This window comes from Pieris napi, chromosome 3 (genome assembly GCF_905475465.1).
Source record: "Pieris napi chromosome 3, ilPieNapi1.2, whole genome shotgun sequence".
In the NCBI taxonomy this organism is placed as follows: domain Eukaryota; kingdom Metazoa; phylum Arthropoda; class Insecta; order Lepidoptera; family Pieridae; genus Pieris; species Pieris napi.
In genome coordinates this window covers 12,938,931-12,956,008 of record NC_062236.1, presented here as the reverse complement: position 1 = coordinate 12,956,008, position 17,078 = coordinate 12,938,931, and the positions used below count along the sequence as shown (strand labels likewise).

Sequence of the window (17,078 nt, the reverse complement as noted above, 5' to 3'; positions counted from 1 at the left end):
GCAAAGGCTCCGTGCCCCGTAAGAATTTGCGCCATCTGGGGTGCGAAACGCTTCTCTTTTATTAATTTGTACGCAGTTCTAACATTTGCGATAAATAATTTTGTAGTTCCAGCTGTTTCACCCCCCAGGTAGCGTTCATTCCATACATCTAGAGTCTTTTGCCTTATCTGATGTTTTACATATGACAGGGGGTATGCGGCGTATTCAGGTTTTGACCTTAGTCTTTCCGCCGCTTCTTTTGCTAACGTGTCCGCCCTCTCGTTCCCTGGCGTACCAACGTGCGCCTTTACCCAGAAGAGGCTTATATGAGTTCCTCTTTTGCGGCACTCTTCCAGGCTCCGGCGGATCTCGGCTACCTGGGGATCGAGAGATCGTCCACTCACAATAGCATCTAATGCTGACCTAGAATCACTGTATATTTTAGCGTCACGCTTATTTTTATTTATGTGGCTAGTCGCGTTTCGTAGTGCCGTCAATTCAGCTTGAAAAACTGTGCAGTGGGGCGCCATCTTAATCATCTTGCTATTTATTTCCATTCCATCTTTCCATTCCGTCCAAGCGGCACCCACTCCTATACTTGTTTTGCTGCCGTCCGTATAGATTTGTGTGCCGCCGTGTCCTTCGATTTCTTCCGGATTGGTGAGCATCTTGTAGTCCAGTTTTGTTTGTTTCGCCGGGTGTGGGAGATCTACGTATTTCACTCTCCTCTCTAATTCTTCGCCCTCCAGTATTTCCGTGCTGACCGCGGCCGCATACATTACGATTGGTTCAATAACGGCAGTGTACGCGGTCGCGATAACTTGCTGGTTTAGTCCCCATTCGATCTTCGCGGCTTTGGCCAGCTGCTTCTATATCTGGATGGCCTTCCGGCATACCCTCTCCACATGTCTGTTAAACGTGAGTCTAGCATCCACATCAATTCCGAGAATTCGAATGTGGTTATCCATCTGTATCGGTACATTATTCATATTTAGCCGTGGGGTATCATACTTCAGTTTGCGCGTCACCACCATGGCTTTGGTCTTGTGTGGCGCAAACTTCAGTTTGTTTAGGATACCCCATCTATGTATCCGGTTCAATGTTAGGTTGAGGTTCTGCTGGATCTCACTACCGGTCTCTCCTTCGGCTATCAAAACGACGTCATCCGCAAAAGTTATAGAGGTTTTAAGTTATCAAGGTTTCCATTCTTGGCAGACTGATTTGCTAACGCTCGCACTTTCGCCGCATATTTTTTTAAAGGCTAAATCATGCCGTTTCTTAAAATTCTGTAACCAGCCATTGCTGTCTTTAAAATTTTAGATTTTCAGAGAATTAACGAACTCTTCAGCTTTTTCTTTCAGTATGGGTCCACTAACACTGATGTTTTTGTTTCGACACTGTTTGAACCACGTAAACAAACATTGTTCTAAATTAGGGAATTCGGCAATTTTTCGTCTTTTACATTGAAGACTTTCTCCTGATTCTTGTTTCTTCAAGATTTCAGCTTCTTTTTTTTATCTTCTAATATATAAAATTCTCGTGTCACAAAGTTCGTTCCCATACTCCTCCGAAACGGCTCGATCGATTCTTATGATTTTTTTTATGCATATTCAGTGAGTCTGAGAATCGGACAACATCTATTTTTCATCCTCCTAAATGTTAAGGGTGGTCCCACCCCTAAATTTTCATTTTTATTTGTTAACAAAACTTTTTATTTTTATTTTTGTATGACACAACATACAAAAATACATAAAACCTGTCACCGCTATTTAATACCCCTGTTTTTTATCACTCAATAAAAATAACTAAACTTATTTTTATTGAACTAAAACAATGTTTCCTACAAATAATATACATGGCAAAACAACGTTTGACGGGTCAGCTAGTATTCTAGAAAAATACGGAAATAACGTTTATTTTAAATTTTAAAAGCTCGTTTTATGTTGAATAAAGCAAGTTCGCATTGCTATGCGATGTCTTTACAAGCTTTCAGCCGAAAAAGAAATTAGCGTTTTTTCTTGCAATATATTAAACGAAAACACAAATCTATTTCTAAGATATTTTTTGTATATAAAAAGAGATTTTTGACATAGGTTCTGGCAGGTAAAGAATGACAATATCATTTTCATTAAAAGCTGCCGGCATCAAACATTAAAAGTGAAACGGGTAAATTACTAAGTAACTTGGTGTGTTTATTGGCCAGACATATTCACTCCAGGGTCAATCTGCAACTTCCAAAATCAACAAAGTCAAAATCATTTATTCATTTAGGTAACACAGTGTAAACTTATGAACGTCAACAGCGATACCGATCCCGACGTTTTTGCATCCAAGTTCGTGTTGACTCACAGAATTGTTCTCACATCTTGGTGGGAGCTTCCCAGTACTAACTCTCAATAAAAATAAAATAAATCAATGGCGCTACAATCCTTTGAGGCACGAGCCTCAGATTTCTGTATCTGTTTCATTGTCAATCTAACAGGCTAGTCGGTGATCTATGCCTGAAACGCGCTGTAAACTTTTTGGTTCTAGGGCAAGCCTTCCAAGTTAAATGCGAACATAGAAAGAAAGTCCATTTGTGCAGAGCCGGGGATCGAACCTATGACCTCAGGGATGAGATTGGCACGCTGAAGCCAAGGCTGCTGCTGTACCTCTCAATAGCGATTCCAATAATGGAGTTAATGATAATTGGCTGTATTCAATACCGCCGACCTTGGCTTTTATAATAATTACTTTTACAATAATTAAAAACAGACGACGCCGACATGTTAGGTAATGCTAAGCAATTTGCATACGATATGAAGAAAATAATAGTTTTTTCAATCTCTTTAATTACTAATTCTTAATTATCCTTAGCGAACTTGACGAATATCTAATTATTGTAAAAACCCTTTCAAATGATAAAATTGTCAAAATCTATATTTTTATTACTTTTTGTATTTTAAAAGAACATTTAGTTACTATTTCCTTAACGAGCAGTTTACATATTTTCCTAATCTCCGTTCGCGCCGTTCTGTCAAACGTCAATCTATGACAATAGTTGCCGAGCCGAGCTGGAAGTTCAAGTTATAAATGGAAGAATGATGAAACATTTTTCCAAGTTTGCGATGCAACCGACATTTAAAGAACTACATTGCAAATCGCCATGGCATAACATGGCTAAAAATAAATATTACCAAATTATTGAGTCAGTTATTATAATGGATATTGGTACTAGAGAGTAGATGACGGCGTTTTTTATGTTCTTTTTTTCTTACTTAAAAGTTTCCGCACTTTACGTAGAATCTCGGCACGTCGTATATTTCGCGCAGGGACTCCACTGCGCTAATGAATACTGTCTCCTATTTTAGCCCGCTAGAGCAAGCAAGAGTCTTTGCGGGCTATGGTATACTTTAAGCGTAGGTGGACTAAAGAGCCCTCAGATGTGGTAGTAGGCAATCCACTTAAGATCTTACCAGAAATATCACCTTCTTCATAATAAAGCCTTGATTCATTTTTATATCGTTAATTTATATTTCAAATGTTATTGTATCTTTAGTCTACTTATAATGATGATTCCAATTAAAAATTAATGAGAACTTTGTAATTTAAATAATTATTATCACTAACACCTTTCAAATACAATTAAAATACTAATTGCTATGGAAAAATCCAAGAAAGGTAATTAATTTGTTCAAGTAATGTTTATCACGTGGAAAAGTTTGTACATTTAAAAATCGTCGGCTGGGTTATGTATTCTAACACTATTCTAAGCAAATCCCGGTCAGTCCGCGACCCGCGTCATCCGGACGACGCTCATGCGCATTACCTACAGCTACAGGTGATACAGGGCAAAAGGTGAACATTCTGCGCCTCAAAACAGGTTCCAACTAGTTCCTCCTAGGGAAGCCCGTTGCTCAATATCCGATACCGCTGATATTGACAGTGATCGCCACATGATTGTTGCCGAATTATGCCTTAACTTAAAATGTAAGTTTATTAATTTACCTACCTATTTTCTGTACTTTTTCTGTTTTTAAATTAAAATCTGAGAAGACAGAGGCTGGACATTTCATTCCTGTGTAATTAGCGTTTTCTTCCTTTCTTTCATAAAAATCTTGAAATCCCAATAAGTAACAAACATACAAGTCATACAAAATCGTTTAGATATTTCTAAACGTTGCAATAAGTACCAATACTAATTATGTTTTTTAAGGCAATTTCCGTACTTACCAAAAAAGTATGTTTTTGTGTAAGTTTTTCATATAAAGTTTAGTATAAATAGGCCACTGAAAATAAGAAATGTTACATCGAGGACAGGACTGCAATAAACATGTTTCTTCATTTTGGAATAATACTTCTTTTGTCCCAAGGACTATTTGGTAAGATAAACTTCATTTAATAATATCTTTTTTTCTACGCAATATTGTGTAGATTTTGTCTCACGAACAGTCATCCTTACGCTGTCTCGTCAATAATTGTCCCTTATATAAATCCCTATCCAATAGAATACGCTTTTCTCATCACATTAATTTTGCACAAAAGTGTTCGTAGCATCGTTTGATTTGCTCAGAAGATATCATAGCTTTAAAATAATTCCGCAACAAAATAATTGCAATTTAGATAAACGCGCACGAACCGCGCTGAACATGTAGCCCAATAAAATAAAGTATGTTCACAGGCGAAGTGGATGTTTCGGAAGCTATAGATGGAGACAGCCGAATAATAGGTGGCCAAAATGCCTCTCCAGGCATGGCTAAGTACCAAGTTTCAATTCGTGTTAAAAAAGGAAATCAAGAAATTAACAATTGCGGAGGGTCTATTATAAATCAACAGTACGTCTTAACTGCCGCGCATTGCATTGCTGGGTGAGTAAAATTTTACATTCCTATTTAAATTTCATTTCGTTATATTCGATAGCTAAAATATTTCACATGTACTTGCTTCCTCACACCGAGACGTGATGATCCCGAACCTGGTGTGGCAAATTAGGACAAGCCGTTTCCGTTAACTTCTACTTTAATAATTTAAAATGTGTTTAAGGTATGATTTCAAGTGGAACGACGAACTTTAATGATGATATACTTATAATAACTTATAGGTGGCGTCCCAACGCGATGTCTATAGTAGTTGGCAGTCACCAGATCAAATCAGGTGGCCAGCGTTACAAGATTAAGAGATTGGTGCCTCATGAGCAGTTTTCAAAGGTCACAGCGAAGAATGACGTAGGCGTCATACAAGTCGAAGGCAGCATCCAATACAACAACAATGTTCAACCAATTGGGTTGTCCAACCGTCAGATACCCGCTGGAACGAAATGTCTTTTGACCGGTTGGGGATACGTAAACAAAGTGAGTAGGTATTTAAATTTTGTCATATTCTTCCAACGAGAAATTACTATTGTATCTCCGGTAATAGCCGGTGAAAAAGTCAAGAAATATGGAACTCAAAAGCCTTTTGGCCTAGTGACCATATACATTGTTTTAAAATGGATTTTCGCTGTTCGCCTTAAGGGCCTTTACAGCACAGCTCGAGCTGTTTTGGCGAGCGTAGCTCGACCGGAATGGACTTTTACCCACAATTAGAGTGCAGGAGCGTCTCCTGAGAGACTCGGACTTCAGCTCGGGCCGTTGCGGGTCAGTCAATCGCCTGAAGGGCAGGACGGAAGGAATCCCTGGGAATAATTGTGAACGATATTCGAGAACTTTCTGTAGGAGTGGCACTGGGTAGTAGATATTCTATACTTTTTGCACAATTTCAAAACGTACGTGCTCTTTATCCCTCCCGAACATCACTCCGTCCTTGTCGTACCGCATTTAAGAATATTTAGTCTAGCTTCCAGAAGGTTCTGGGCTTCCTTCTCTTTCGTGTATTAGTCCGTCTTTGTCCGACACCTAGAAAGGATACTTCTAGAATGTTCCTTTATCGAAGGGATATAACCGGTCCTAAAAGCGCCTGAATACGGGTTGGTACAGTCCTCAGAACTGTACCAGATAACTATGCTGGCTCTGAAACAGCCTGAAAATGCCACCATCGCAATGATCATTTTGGGAATCTGAAAACGAGGGTAACATTATGTAAATTTCAATTTTCTAGTATGTGTCCGTGCCTATCTTCTAGCTGGCAGTAAACTTCTCTAAATTGTTTCTAAAATCGAGAAAACAATTAGTTCAACCCGTCTTCGTAACAATATTTCAGATTTATATTCATCATTAACAATAAAAGGAGTTACAAAATGACCTTCATGACACGCATTATTTTAACACTTTTAATACAATGTTTGATTACAGGAAAAGACAATTTCTCCGAACAATCTTCAAATGTTGTTCTTCAATACTATAAGTATTAGCGATTGCAATAGACAACTGTCACGCACGTCTGCTAAGAAATTTTTACCCGTGGATAATGGACAAATCTGTGCTAGGCGCCCGACCCACCAAGGCACATGTCAAGTAAGTAAAGTAACAATAAAACTGTGATGAAAAATGACTCGGAGGACATTACAGCTACTCCATGGAGACCTTTCGCCGAGTCGTTTTAGAAACCTTGCTGTGTGTGATCTTGTCTAGCGCCTTCTTATTTCTCATAATATTCTCGCATGTAACGTGTTTCAGAGCTAAAATGAAATAAATCAAATGTGAATTTTAAATGTATTCTTTTGAGATAAAATTTAAATTTCAACGTATTTCAAAAATTGCTGATGTCAACAGAGCGAGAGTCGGGATTATTAAGATCCGAAAATCGACGAAAAAAGTGTTTTAGGAATAGAAGACCGATCACCTACAAACTACGCGTTTGTTTTTATACTTTAATTGTTATTTGACTTCTCTTACAGGGTGATTCCGGTGGGCCCCTCGTTATTAAAGAAGGTAACGATTTTTTTCAAATAGGAATCGTGTCTTGGGCAATAACTCCTTGCGGCGAAAAGTTTCCTGATGTATTTGCTTCAGTCAGTGGCAACTACAATTGGATACAGAGCAAAATTAAGTAATTAAATTGATAAATATTCAATATTGTAACATCTGCTCTTAATATAATCAGTTGAAATAAAAGTATATTTTATTGTATCTTAAAATTACATCCAACCCCTTATTTAAAAAATCGATTTAAAAACGTATCCCTACTTCGCACAGGAGCACCTATGAGCCGTAAATAGTAAGAGAAATTAAGAAATTATTTTTGACTTGTCCAGCCTTTATTATAGGTTGAAATTTTAAGTCTAAATTAAAAATGGCCACTAAATTATTATAAATACCAATACAATATATTATAATAATCAATTATTTGTAATAATACGTTCTCATATTTTAAATTGACGAAACAACTCGTTTAACTTAACAAAGCATTGATTCAATATACGTATATAATATTAATTATAAATAATTAATAATACGGAAGCACTGATTTTACCAGTCTTCTAATGGAATTCGAAACTATATCTATTGACAAGTGCAAGCAAAACAAGGGTAGAGGATATCGATTCGTGACGGAAGAGACCGTTCGGAGCATCCAAACAATCAAAGCAAATAAAAAAAATAAAAAAAGTTTTACTTTAATAAAATAACCGTTAAGTTAATTGTTACTTGTTGTATCAACGAAAACGTGGAATTTAAATAAATCGAAGCTAACAATACAAATAAAAAACAAATATGAAAGCGTGTTTAGAACGAAGGTTTCTTAATTTTGCTTTTTGATGCGGTGATGACCAAACCTCTTCACACCTCACCACCACCAGTCACCCGAGAACTAGGTCATATGTATTATATGATACCATAACGAAAATATTATATTTATATATCCAATTTAATATATATATTTTGTCACAGTGGTTGCCTGGAAGAGATCGCTCGAAAGCCATATATACGTATAGCCATAACATACTTTTTATTTAATTTTGTCAATTTAATTATGTTTTTACAACGAAGTATAATTAAATAAAAATAAATTAATTAATGTTAGGTCTGAACAGGATAAGAAACAGTTATATTACTGTTCTGGCATTTACTACTTGGCGTGGCACTATTATAGTTTTTTATCATATTTTTCGGCTGGGAAGAATGTGATAAATAGAGACTGTATAGTGTATAGCATAAATATAAACGATTGAACATTCTCGATACTATATCACACTTACCTTACATTCGGTCACATTAAATAAATTTTACTACGAACTTATCTATACTTTTATTAGCAATTTTATTATTGTCACGGGAATAGCAGGCTTGCTTTTGACACGGTTAGTGTTCTTTCAAGTAAAAAATACTAATTGTCGTTTTACTGTGATAAAAGGCGAGTAAATTCATTTTTATTTGGTCTTTGGTGAGTTTGACACCATTATAGGCGAAATTTTAATATTTTTCTACTTTCAAACATGCTATCATAAATATACGCAGAAGTCGGAAGCCGCCACTGTAGCCACTTTTTAAAACTATATCTGGCCTTTCTAAGAGATTCTCTAATATATACATTCCAGCCAGCTTTTTTTAGACCTTCGACCTTCCCTCCTCACTTGCAGTCCCGTTCCTCCATAGAAGCGATAAGGCCGATACTATGTCAGAGTACATTTTATCAATTAGAAACTCAATAAATCTAAGTCCATTATGAATTTCAGATGTATACAGAGCTATCTGGTCTGGTGTTCAAAATAAAGTAGTTTGGGGAGATAGCTCTTTTCACCCACTGGATCAATGAATGTAAATATGTCAACGTAAAATTGATACGACATTTTTGTTTCGTATTTTCTCAAAAAGTAAGAGAATTTTAATAAAAAATATAATGTAATATATTAGACAACAAAAAGCACACACTAATTAACAAAGTTAAAATAAATCCTTTTGAGTTAGGTCAGATTCACATTTTCCCACGTATCCAGTCTACGTAAGCGTATACTTTTGTGAATACATCATCATAACCTTTACCACACGGTACTCCAAACGAAACCACTCCTATTAATGTTCCGTTAATTGCCAACGGACCTCCCGAGTCGCCCTGTAAACAGATAAAGTCACTTTAAGTACTTGCCTACACAGATATAGCCAAACAATACACAAGGAACTTTTATTTAAAGCAATATAACCTTTTTTCAAAACAAATGTCAATATTATTTTGAAGTCTATGTATTTCTTTTATAGCATTTATAGAACGAAATCGAAATCGTTTTAAATTCGTCCATATTGCTCATAAGGTTACAATTTTCATATGGAAACACTCCGTAACTATAGCAGACACAGACACAGACCCATCGAGTCTTATTTCTAGATTCGTTATTGTTTTGAATGTTTATATAATGTACTTACTGGGCATCCTCCTGTTCCTCTGCCAGCGTATGCGCAGACTTGCTTTTCACCTATCGGTAGGATCGTTTTGAAAGCTCTCAAGTTTCGATTGCATTTCTTCAGAGTTTGAGTTGTTAGTATCGCTTTTTGGAGATTATCAGGAGCTCTCCTGGCTTTCTATTATAATCAAATGTCTATTAAATGTTATAAAATTATCTACATTGGAAGAATTTGGTTGTCTAAAAAATATTATTTAAATATATTCTTCTCGACTCGAGTTGGACCAGTCTGTTATTTTACGACGATCACATATACGTGACTAAAATGCTGAACCATTATTATACGCTTTGCACTTAAATTTCTAGACTTCATTTGTTTTCTTTATTGGCAAGCAGGTGATAGATTTTTGTTTGACACATGTCGACGTTAAAAGTCTGAACTAATTAACCTCTATACTAATAAACCACTTCATAAAAAGTTAATTAGTCTAGTTCTCACTAGTTTTTAAACAAATAGGTAGAAAGAAGTTTAGTTGGATTTCATTTACAAGCGATGCAGAGCGAAGATAATCAGTGTTTTTAAATTAATTTAAAACAGGACTTCTTTATCATTTTTTTTGTATGATGTATTAAGTTTTGAAAATTATTTGACATGTTATTTCCCTTCAAGTAACCTATATTAACCGCTATACTAATAAACCACTCATAACACAAAATTAGTCTAGTTCTCACAACTTTTACGCTGTTTGTTAATTTGTTTTTAAATTGGTAGAAATAATAGTTAAGTTAAAAGAGTGCAATTTGGATTTCATGTACAGGCGATATAGGGCGAAGATATCGTATATGTTTATCGTTGTTTTTTGTAAGATGTATTAAGTATTGAAAATTATTTGAGATGTTATTTCCCTTCAAATACTAAAAAAAGTATACGTACGAAATTAGTATACCCCCATCCCGTGAGCAAAGCTTTTTTTCCAGCTTTGACATCGCTCGAAGGCAATTTTATTGGTTGAATTTTCTCACCATAAGTAATGTTCGTAGACACTTTACATATTATGCCTATATCATTTTTCACGGTTTCCCTTGAGAAGTTTTCATGTGAGATGCACTTTTGAAGTTCGTAACGTTGACCATCATTAGAAAGTGAATTCGTTCCTACGACTATTGTCAAATTTTCAGTGGGAACTCTGAAAATATTATGTACTGTATTAATTATTCGATTTATTATACATTGTCTTTGGTTTAGGCGAAAAGGCGTTTATACATTTTGAATTAAATTTCTTAAGTTATAAACGCGAATAATTCAACAGTCCTGTTCAAGTAATAGATATTTTTATTATTACTTAAATCATACATATATTCTGCTATTATATAATATAAAGAACATTTGATTTCATAAGTTAAATTATACATGTATCATATCGATTTTGAAAGTTTATTTAATTATAAATACATTAAATTTATTTATTGGTAAGGTAACAGGGGTTATTAATTAAACCAGATAAAAATCTTGCTTACAAAAACGTTAAAGTAATAAAAAATGACCTAACATTGCGGAATATGGTTGGTAGATCGTTAATGTAAACGTTAAACAGCGTAGGACCCAATTAAGGACTTTGTTGGACCGGTAACAGTTTTAAATACCATCGCACTTTTTTGACGATACTAATTATTTAGGAGTCTCGGAGGACCTTCATTGGAACACCTCCAAGTGAGTTTTGCTCCGGAAACGCGTCAAAAAAACGCGTTTTTTTTTTTTTTTTTTCACCTGGGGAAACCCGATTACGGGCCCCCGCGCCTGGGCAAGTGTGATTGGCGCGGGGAGTGTGGGGATCAAGGTCGTAAAATGCGATGGTCCCCATACCCACTAAAACCACCAGGGCCCAATACATAGCCATAGCACGTGTAGAGCAGTAAACAAAAGCAAAATAAGCAATATAGCAAAATAAAAAATCGGTCAGTCAGTGTTTAATTTATAGACATATTTGACAGCTTTAATTAGCTCCAAAAATGGGTCTTTTTTATATTTTATATTGTTTCGCCGCCACAAATATTCATAGACATGATCTGAAAAATTTTCAGTGTTATTATAATTATCCTTTTTAAAAAATCTTTTTACTGCCCTCCACTGTGACTCAATCCTTTGCGTATGGGTTCCATCTTCAGCCACAAACGGGTTTTCAGGGTCTGAATGATTCACTTTTTGATGTATGTACCCATGGTCTGCCAGACAATCGTATGCTTTCCAGAAGTCAGTATGAATGATAGTACCAACTTCAACATGTTTTTGAATGAGAGGAAGTAATATATCAGCTGATCGAATATTATTTGGGCACACTTCCAATCTTAGGTCTTCAGATTTGTCTTCGATCATACCAAGGACCCAATAGCCCTCAATATGTCGTCCTACAACAATTAAAGAATTAGTTAATAAGCTTAATGAGTTAAATAAATTTTGTAGATGTGATAATAATAGGGTTATTGGACAGCTCTGGTTTTTAAATTACACTCTAGGAGTAAAACAGACTAATAACACATATAGTAAATATTAATTAATAGTGCTATAAAATAATTACCTCGATTATATTTTCTTTTCCCAAATTTAGATTCATCAATCTGGACTATCTTCCCTGGGCCACCAATCTTTCCTACCGCTTGAGTTTTATCCATTTGATATATAACTATAGTTTCCCTACAATAACTATACCAATCACATATAGTAACTCGGCTTAAGGATTTAAGTCTATCATCTTTATATGGATCTTCACGCATGGTTGTAAGATAGCTCCAATTTTGCGAAAACGCATATAATAAATAGAAAACATGAACTAATTCTATTTTAATATTTTCGAAAAATGTTCCTTTATTTCTAGGAACTTTAGTTTTTGATCTGCAATTTCCTTTCGTGCAACACCATGAACCAAATGTTTTATTCGTCGATTTAGCAATTTTCATGGGTTTACGATGTGTACTACATTGCTTTTGAGAATGCACTAAACCATTTTCTTCAGCGAATGCCACACACTGCTCATTGGTACCTAATTTTTTATATAATCTAATCAGATTCCACAATGAGACCACTTCCTCACTATTCAAGTCACGATTCACAACGGACCCATCGTCCTCAAAATCATTTTCACGAGTAGAACTTGTAGACGCCATCACTATAAATCTGAAAATGATCGCGAGAAATCAGTGTTGATTATGTATGTAAAGCCAAGTTTCAAAAAATGCAAATAAAATAACGCACTTTCACGTGAAAATAAAAAAGAAACGGATTTATAAAGTAAACTTTGCACTGTAAAACTAATTACCGCTAGTCTAGCATAAACCACATTCAAAATGGCCGATTAAGTTTATAAAATTAATAGGGATGTGAAAAATAATCGATTTTTTTTAAAGTGAAAATCGATTTTTGTATTCGATTTTAATATTAAAAATAATTGAAAATTCGGCGACCAAATATTCATATACTAACTCTAACCTAACCAATCTAAATAATATTTGTTTTTGTGGACAGCTCCGATCTAAATAGTAATTGTTTATTCAAGCCTCGGCTTCTCGGCGTCCTGGTCGCCTTCGGCGACCAAATATTCATATACTAACTCTAACCTAACCAATCTAAATAATATTTGTTTTTGTGGACAGCTCCGATCTAAATAGTAATTGTTTATTCAAGCCTCGGCTTCTCGGCGACCAAATATTCATATACTAACTCTAACCTAACCAATCTAAATAATATTTGTTTTTGTGGACAGCTCCGATCTAAATAGTAATTGTTTATTCAAGCCTCGGCTTCTCGGCGTCCTGGTCGCCTTCGGCGACCAAATATTCATATACTAACTCTAACCTAACCAATCTAAATAATATTTGTTTTTGTGGACAGCTCCGATCTAAATAGTAATTGTTTATTCAAGCCTCGGCTTCTCGGCGTCCTGGTCGCCTTCGGCGACCAAATATTCATATACTAACTCTAACCTAACCAATCTAAATAATATTTGTTTTTGTGGACAGCTCCGATCTAAATAGTAATTGTTTATTCAAGCCTCGGCTTCTCGGCGTCCTGGTCGCCTTCGGCGACCAAATATTCATATACTAACTCTAACCTAACCAATCTAAATAATATTTTTTTTTGTGGACAGCTCCGATCTAAATAGTAATTGTTTATTCAAGCCTCGGCTTCTCGGCGACCAAATATTCATATACTAACTCTAACCTAACCAATCTAAATAATATTTGTTTTTGTGGACAGCTCCGATCTAAATAGTAATTGTTTATTCAAGCCTCGGCTTCTCGGCGTCCTGGTCGCCTTCGGCGACCAAATATTCATATACTAACTCTAACCTAACCAATCTAAATAATATTTTTTTTTGTGGACAGCTCCGATCTAAATAGTAATTGTTTATTCAAGCCTCGGCTTCTCGGCGACCAAATATTCATATACTAACTCTAACCTAACCAATCTAAATAATATTTGTTTTTGTGGACAGCTCCGATCTAAATAGTAATTGTTTATTCAAGCCTCGGCTTCTCGGCGTCCTGGTCGCCTTCGGCGACCAAATATTCATATACTAACTCTAACCTAACCAATCTAAATAAAAATTTTTTTGTGGACAGCTCCGGCGCTACGGGAAATGCAGCCCCTCCACCCTTGCGTACCAAAGCACAGGCATTTTATTCAAGCCTCCGCAACCTCGGCTTTTTGGTCGCCTTCGGCGACCAGCCTCAGCCGCTACAGCTTTCATAATGCCTGTGCTTTGTTACAGCGGGTGGGGGCTGCTCTTCCTCCGCGCCTCCGATTATTTATATACACTCTAGGGGTAAGACAGACAAGACCACGTGGATAGTGGGGTGCTCTGATTCGGTTTTGGGTACTTTTTGGATATTAAAGTAAACACTTTATTCTAGTAAAAATTAAATAATATAGAAAGTTGCAAACAATGAAATACAAGTACTAATTAGAAAATACAGACGAGTAGGTATCGATAATTTCAAAAAATTTCAGAACACTATAATCTATCAACACGAAATTAGGTTAATTTCAATGTTGATTATTCTATAACTTTAAATTTCAAAAATGAGGAAGTAATCGATAAATAAATAAAACGATTATTAACAATCGATAAATTAAAAACACGATTTTTTTAAGTGAACGTCACATCACTTATAACCAATAGAAAAGTAGAAAATGGCGGATTGTTTACAAATTTTAACACATTACACAAAACTTTAAATTTTTTATAAAAATATTAAGACGCGTTTCCGGAGCAAAACTCACTTGGAGGTGTTCCAATGAAGGTCCCCCGGACACTCCTAGATAATTAGTATCGTCAAAAACGTGAGGTGGTATTTAACACCCAACCCGGTAAAATCGATATCGAGCAATAGTTGCTAACAAGAGTGGCCTCACCTTCCTTGAAAGGGGAAAGAAGAAGAAGAGTATACATAAAGGCTATAAGTACATATTATGTCTATGTCACAGATTCGATTACTATTTTCAAAGTTGTGATCACTATCAACTCAACAATCTCACTATCAACCAACTCAACTCAACGATCGATTCAGCCCACTACTGACAAATTGACTTTGACACTTTGACAGTTGTCTATGATATTGCGTGGTGTTGCCAATCTAATAAAACAAAAAATATCATGTTATCTTATTATATATTATAACATGATATTCTTATTTATATCATTTGTATAAATAATATTAAAATTAAAACTATTATACTAACTCGTCAATACAATGCGCCGCGGTTACAATCCACTGGTCACTTATAATGGATCCTCCGCATATATGAAGATTATTTCCTAACAAGTCGGTTTGAAGTGAGATTTGATATGGAGCTAAGCCGTCGGTAGCGTCATCACCACCCACAATCCGCCCGCTGATTTTAGATCTGGCATCTCCTGTTTTAATATAATAACTCCATATTTGACAGAAATATGGTTGTGACAAAATTCATCTATCGCTATCCCTGTGTGTGTGTGTGTGTGTGGTAACTAGATAACAATTACTCCATGGTGCATGTTTCAAACAATTTTTAAAATAAAGTAGTCTTAGTATTACAACTGATCAAACACAAGTCGTATATAAGTGTGGCCATAGACGGACCGCATGTTGCAGTCGATACCGACTGCTCTAAGCGGTCGCCGCACGGCGAACTGCATACAAAGTACAAAGTATGAAATATTCCATGCTGTTCTCTTGATTGTAATATTGGACGCACCCACATACTACGGTGTCTTCTACGCCTACGCTCGCGTAATAATAGTACAAGTAGCAGTGTTTCTTCATCGAATTCCATCTTGTAAATGAACTCGCATCAGTATTATTTTGCGGTCGAACACAACTGCTCCAAGCAGTCGTAGCCGACTGCATTATGCGGTCGTGTTGCAGTCGTGTACGACTCCAACGCGACCGCTCTAGAGCAGTCGGTCTCGACTGCAACATGCGGTCCGTCTATGGCGACCTTAAGACATATTAAGTATGCGTGAATGTATGAGTATGTGAGTGTAGCTGAGTTGTTATATGTGTGCACTGTGTATATAATAATAATATAAAGTGTATGTTATTATAATATCTAGAGAAGAAAAAAAAGTACAATACAGACGAAATATTTTAACCGGCTATGGATGGTATAATGTATTATTAAAGAAATACAACTAATCCCAAAGATACCATTTAACTGGTACTTACATATTATCTCCAAGAATTACTTGCTAGAATCCCTGGCAACTTGTGCAAAGTTTCAGTCGGTTTCATAGTTGTTTAAAGAACGGTTCGGTGGCAATAAATACTATACCCTCTTATCACAAAAAATAGGCACTATTGTCAGTCGTAGAGATATGAAGACCATTAGTATAGGAATAATGAGAGGATTGATAACAATAATTACTTTGCCTTTAAATAAAACCACAAATAGTTCATACACACAGAAACTCAATAAGCAGTATATGATTGAGGGCGTAATTAGATAAGTTAAATTGGCTAAAATTAATTTTAAATGCATCTGAACTAATGTTATATCAAAACCACAGCGAATTGCAAAATAATTACAAAGCAAATGTAATTGTCAAAAAAATTATTGATCCCTTAACAAAATGTATAAATCAATAAAATATGTTCTTCTATAATAAAAATAGAACTCACCGCAACTGCTCAGTGCAAGAAAAAGAAATTTTACAAACAGGCTATTCATAATGAATCTAAAAGATAACACAGAATAAACCTTATTTATACTATAATATATATAAAAAAATATGACAAAACTTTAATTTACATTAAAAACCGATATTTAAGCATAACTTTATAGACTAGTGTTATCACTAGTTAGATAACATAATTTTACCTGACTTTTATTTATATAAATACAACAAAAGTACCTACTCGTTGATCGAAATGACATAAATGCTTGAAGAGCAACAAACATCCAAAAAAATCATAAAAAACGAACTTGGTGAACAAAAACCAATCATATATTTGGACGACACATACATTCATTCTTCGCACACTGTTGGACACACATGGCAAAGTGATGACATGGATGGTGTTTTGAACCCCGTTTCAAAGGGAAGCAGGTTATTCATGCTGAAGGAGAAGCATGATTCATACCGAATGCCTTACTGACATAGTGGGTAACCGAAAGACTTCTTCCCAATTTACACGAAGGGACAATTACTGTCATGGATAATGCCCCTTGTTATGCATTTGCATAAACAAATAACCTTATTCAAATACGAGAAAAGGTGATATGCATAAGTGGCTCACTGAAAACTATGTGGAATGAGGGTTTCACAAAACCCCAGCTGTATGAATAAATAAAGAGACACATGATGATTAT

At 35.5% G+C, this 17,078-nt stretch overlaps 3 protein-coding genes across 5 annotated transcripts; 1 reads left to right on the top strand and 2 right to left on the bottom strand.

Moving 5' to 3' along the window:
* The first annotated feature begins 4,215 nt into the window (after positions 1 to 4,215).
* LOC125063813 (chymotrypsin-2-like) lies at positions 4,216 to 7,010 on the top strand. The gene is made up of 5 exons (XM_047670458.1): positions 4,216 to 4,340; positions 4,640 to 4,826; positions 5,060 to 5,309; positions 6,249 to 6,410; positions 6,794 to 7,010. The coding sequence occupies exons 1-5, from the start codon at positions 4,292 to 4,294 to the stop codon at positions 6,947 to 6,949; spliced, it is 804 nt and encodes a 267-aa protein (XP_047526414.1). The 5' UTR covers positions 4,216 to 4,291; the 3' UTR covers positions 6,950 to 7,010.
* A 1,745-nt stretch (positions 7,011 to 8,755) lies between these two features.
* Positions 8,756 to 16,454, bottom strand: LOC125063824 (chymotrypsin-2-like). The gene is made up of 5 exons (XM_047670473.1): positions 16,388 to 16,454; positions 14,970 to 15,144; positions 10,167 to 10,419; positions 9,255 to 9,410; positions 8,756 to 8,946 (listed from the first exon to the last, which is right to left on the bottom strand). Exons 1-5 carry the CDS (start codon positions 16,434 to 16,436, stop codon positions 8,809 to 8,811), a joined length of 771 nt encoding a protein of 256 aa, XP_047526429.1. The 5' UTR covers positions 16,437 to 16,454; the 3' UTR covers positions 8,756 to 8,808.
* On the bottom strand, positions 10,950 to 14,613 carry LOC125063808. 3 transcript variants are annotated; one of them, XM_047670452.1, is made up of 3 exons: positions 14,511 to 14,613; positions 11,809 to 12,404; positions 10,950 to 11,638 (listed from the first exon to the last, which is right to left on the bottom strand). In XM_047670452.1, the coding sequence occupies exons 2-3, from the start codon at positions 12,392 to 12,394 to the stop codon at positions 11,190 to 11,192; spliced, it is 1,035 nt and encodes a 344-aa protein (XP_047526408.1). In that variant the 5' UTR covers positions 12,395 to 12,404; positions 14,511 to 14,613; the 3' UTR covers positions 10,950 to 11,189. The 3 variants fall into 3 exon arrangements, with proteins under 3 accessions (XP_047526408.1, XP_047526406.1, XP_047526407.1); XM_047670450.1 differs by lacking the exon at positions 14,511 to 14,613 and adding an exon at positions 12,483 to 12,706; XM_047670451.1 differs by lacking the exon at positions 14,511 to 14,613 and having other exon boundaries at positions 11,809 to 12,706.
* Positions 16,455 to 17,078: the final 624 nt, after the last annotated feature.

What these genes read in the sequence shown, in the direction of transcription:
- LOC125063813 (XM_047670458.1), top strand. Translation starts at nt 4,292, where the DNA reads ATGTTTCTTCATTTTGGAATAATACTTCTTTTGTCCCAAGGACTATTT. An exon ending in GCCGCGCATTGCATTGCTGG is followed by an intron (nt 4,827 to 5,059) that starts GTGAGTAAAATT and finishes AATAACTTATAG; the next exon opens with GTGGCGTCCCAACGCGATGT. An exon ending in GTTGGGGATACGTAAACAAA is followed by an intron (nt 5,310 to 6,248) that starts GTGAGTAGGTAT and finishes GTTTGATTACAG; the next exon opens with GAAAAGACAATTTCTCCGAA.
- LOC125063824 (XM_047670473.1), bottom strand. Translation starts at nt 16,436, where the DNA reads ATGAATAGCCTGTTTGTAAAATTTCTTTTTCTTGCACTGAGCAGTTGC. An exon ending in TCTTGCACTGAGCAGTTGCG is followed by an intron (nt 15,145 to 16,387) that starts GTGAGTTCTATT and finishes ATATTAAAACAG; the next exon opens with GAGATGCCAGATCTAAAATC. An exon ending in GCGGCGCATTGTATTGACGA is followed by an intron (nt 10,420 to 14,969) that starts GTTAGTATAATA and finishes TAATATTTTCAG; the next exon opens with AGTTCCCACTGAAAATTTGA.
- LOC125063808 (XM_047670452.1), bottom strand. Translation starts at nt 12,394, where the DNA reads ATGGCGTCTACAAGTTCTACTCGTGAAAATGATTTTGAGGACGATGGG. An exon ending in GAAAAGAAAATATAATCGAG is followed by an intron (nt 11,639 to 11,808) that starts GTAATTATTTTA and finishes TAATTGTTGTAG; the next exon opens with GACGACATATTGAGGGCTAT.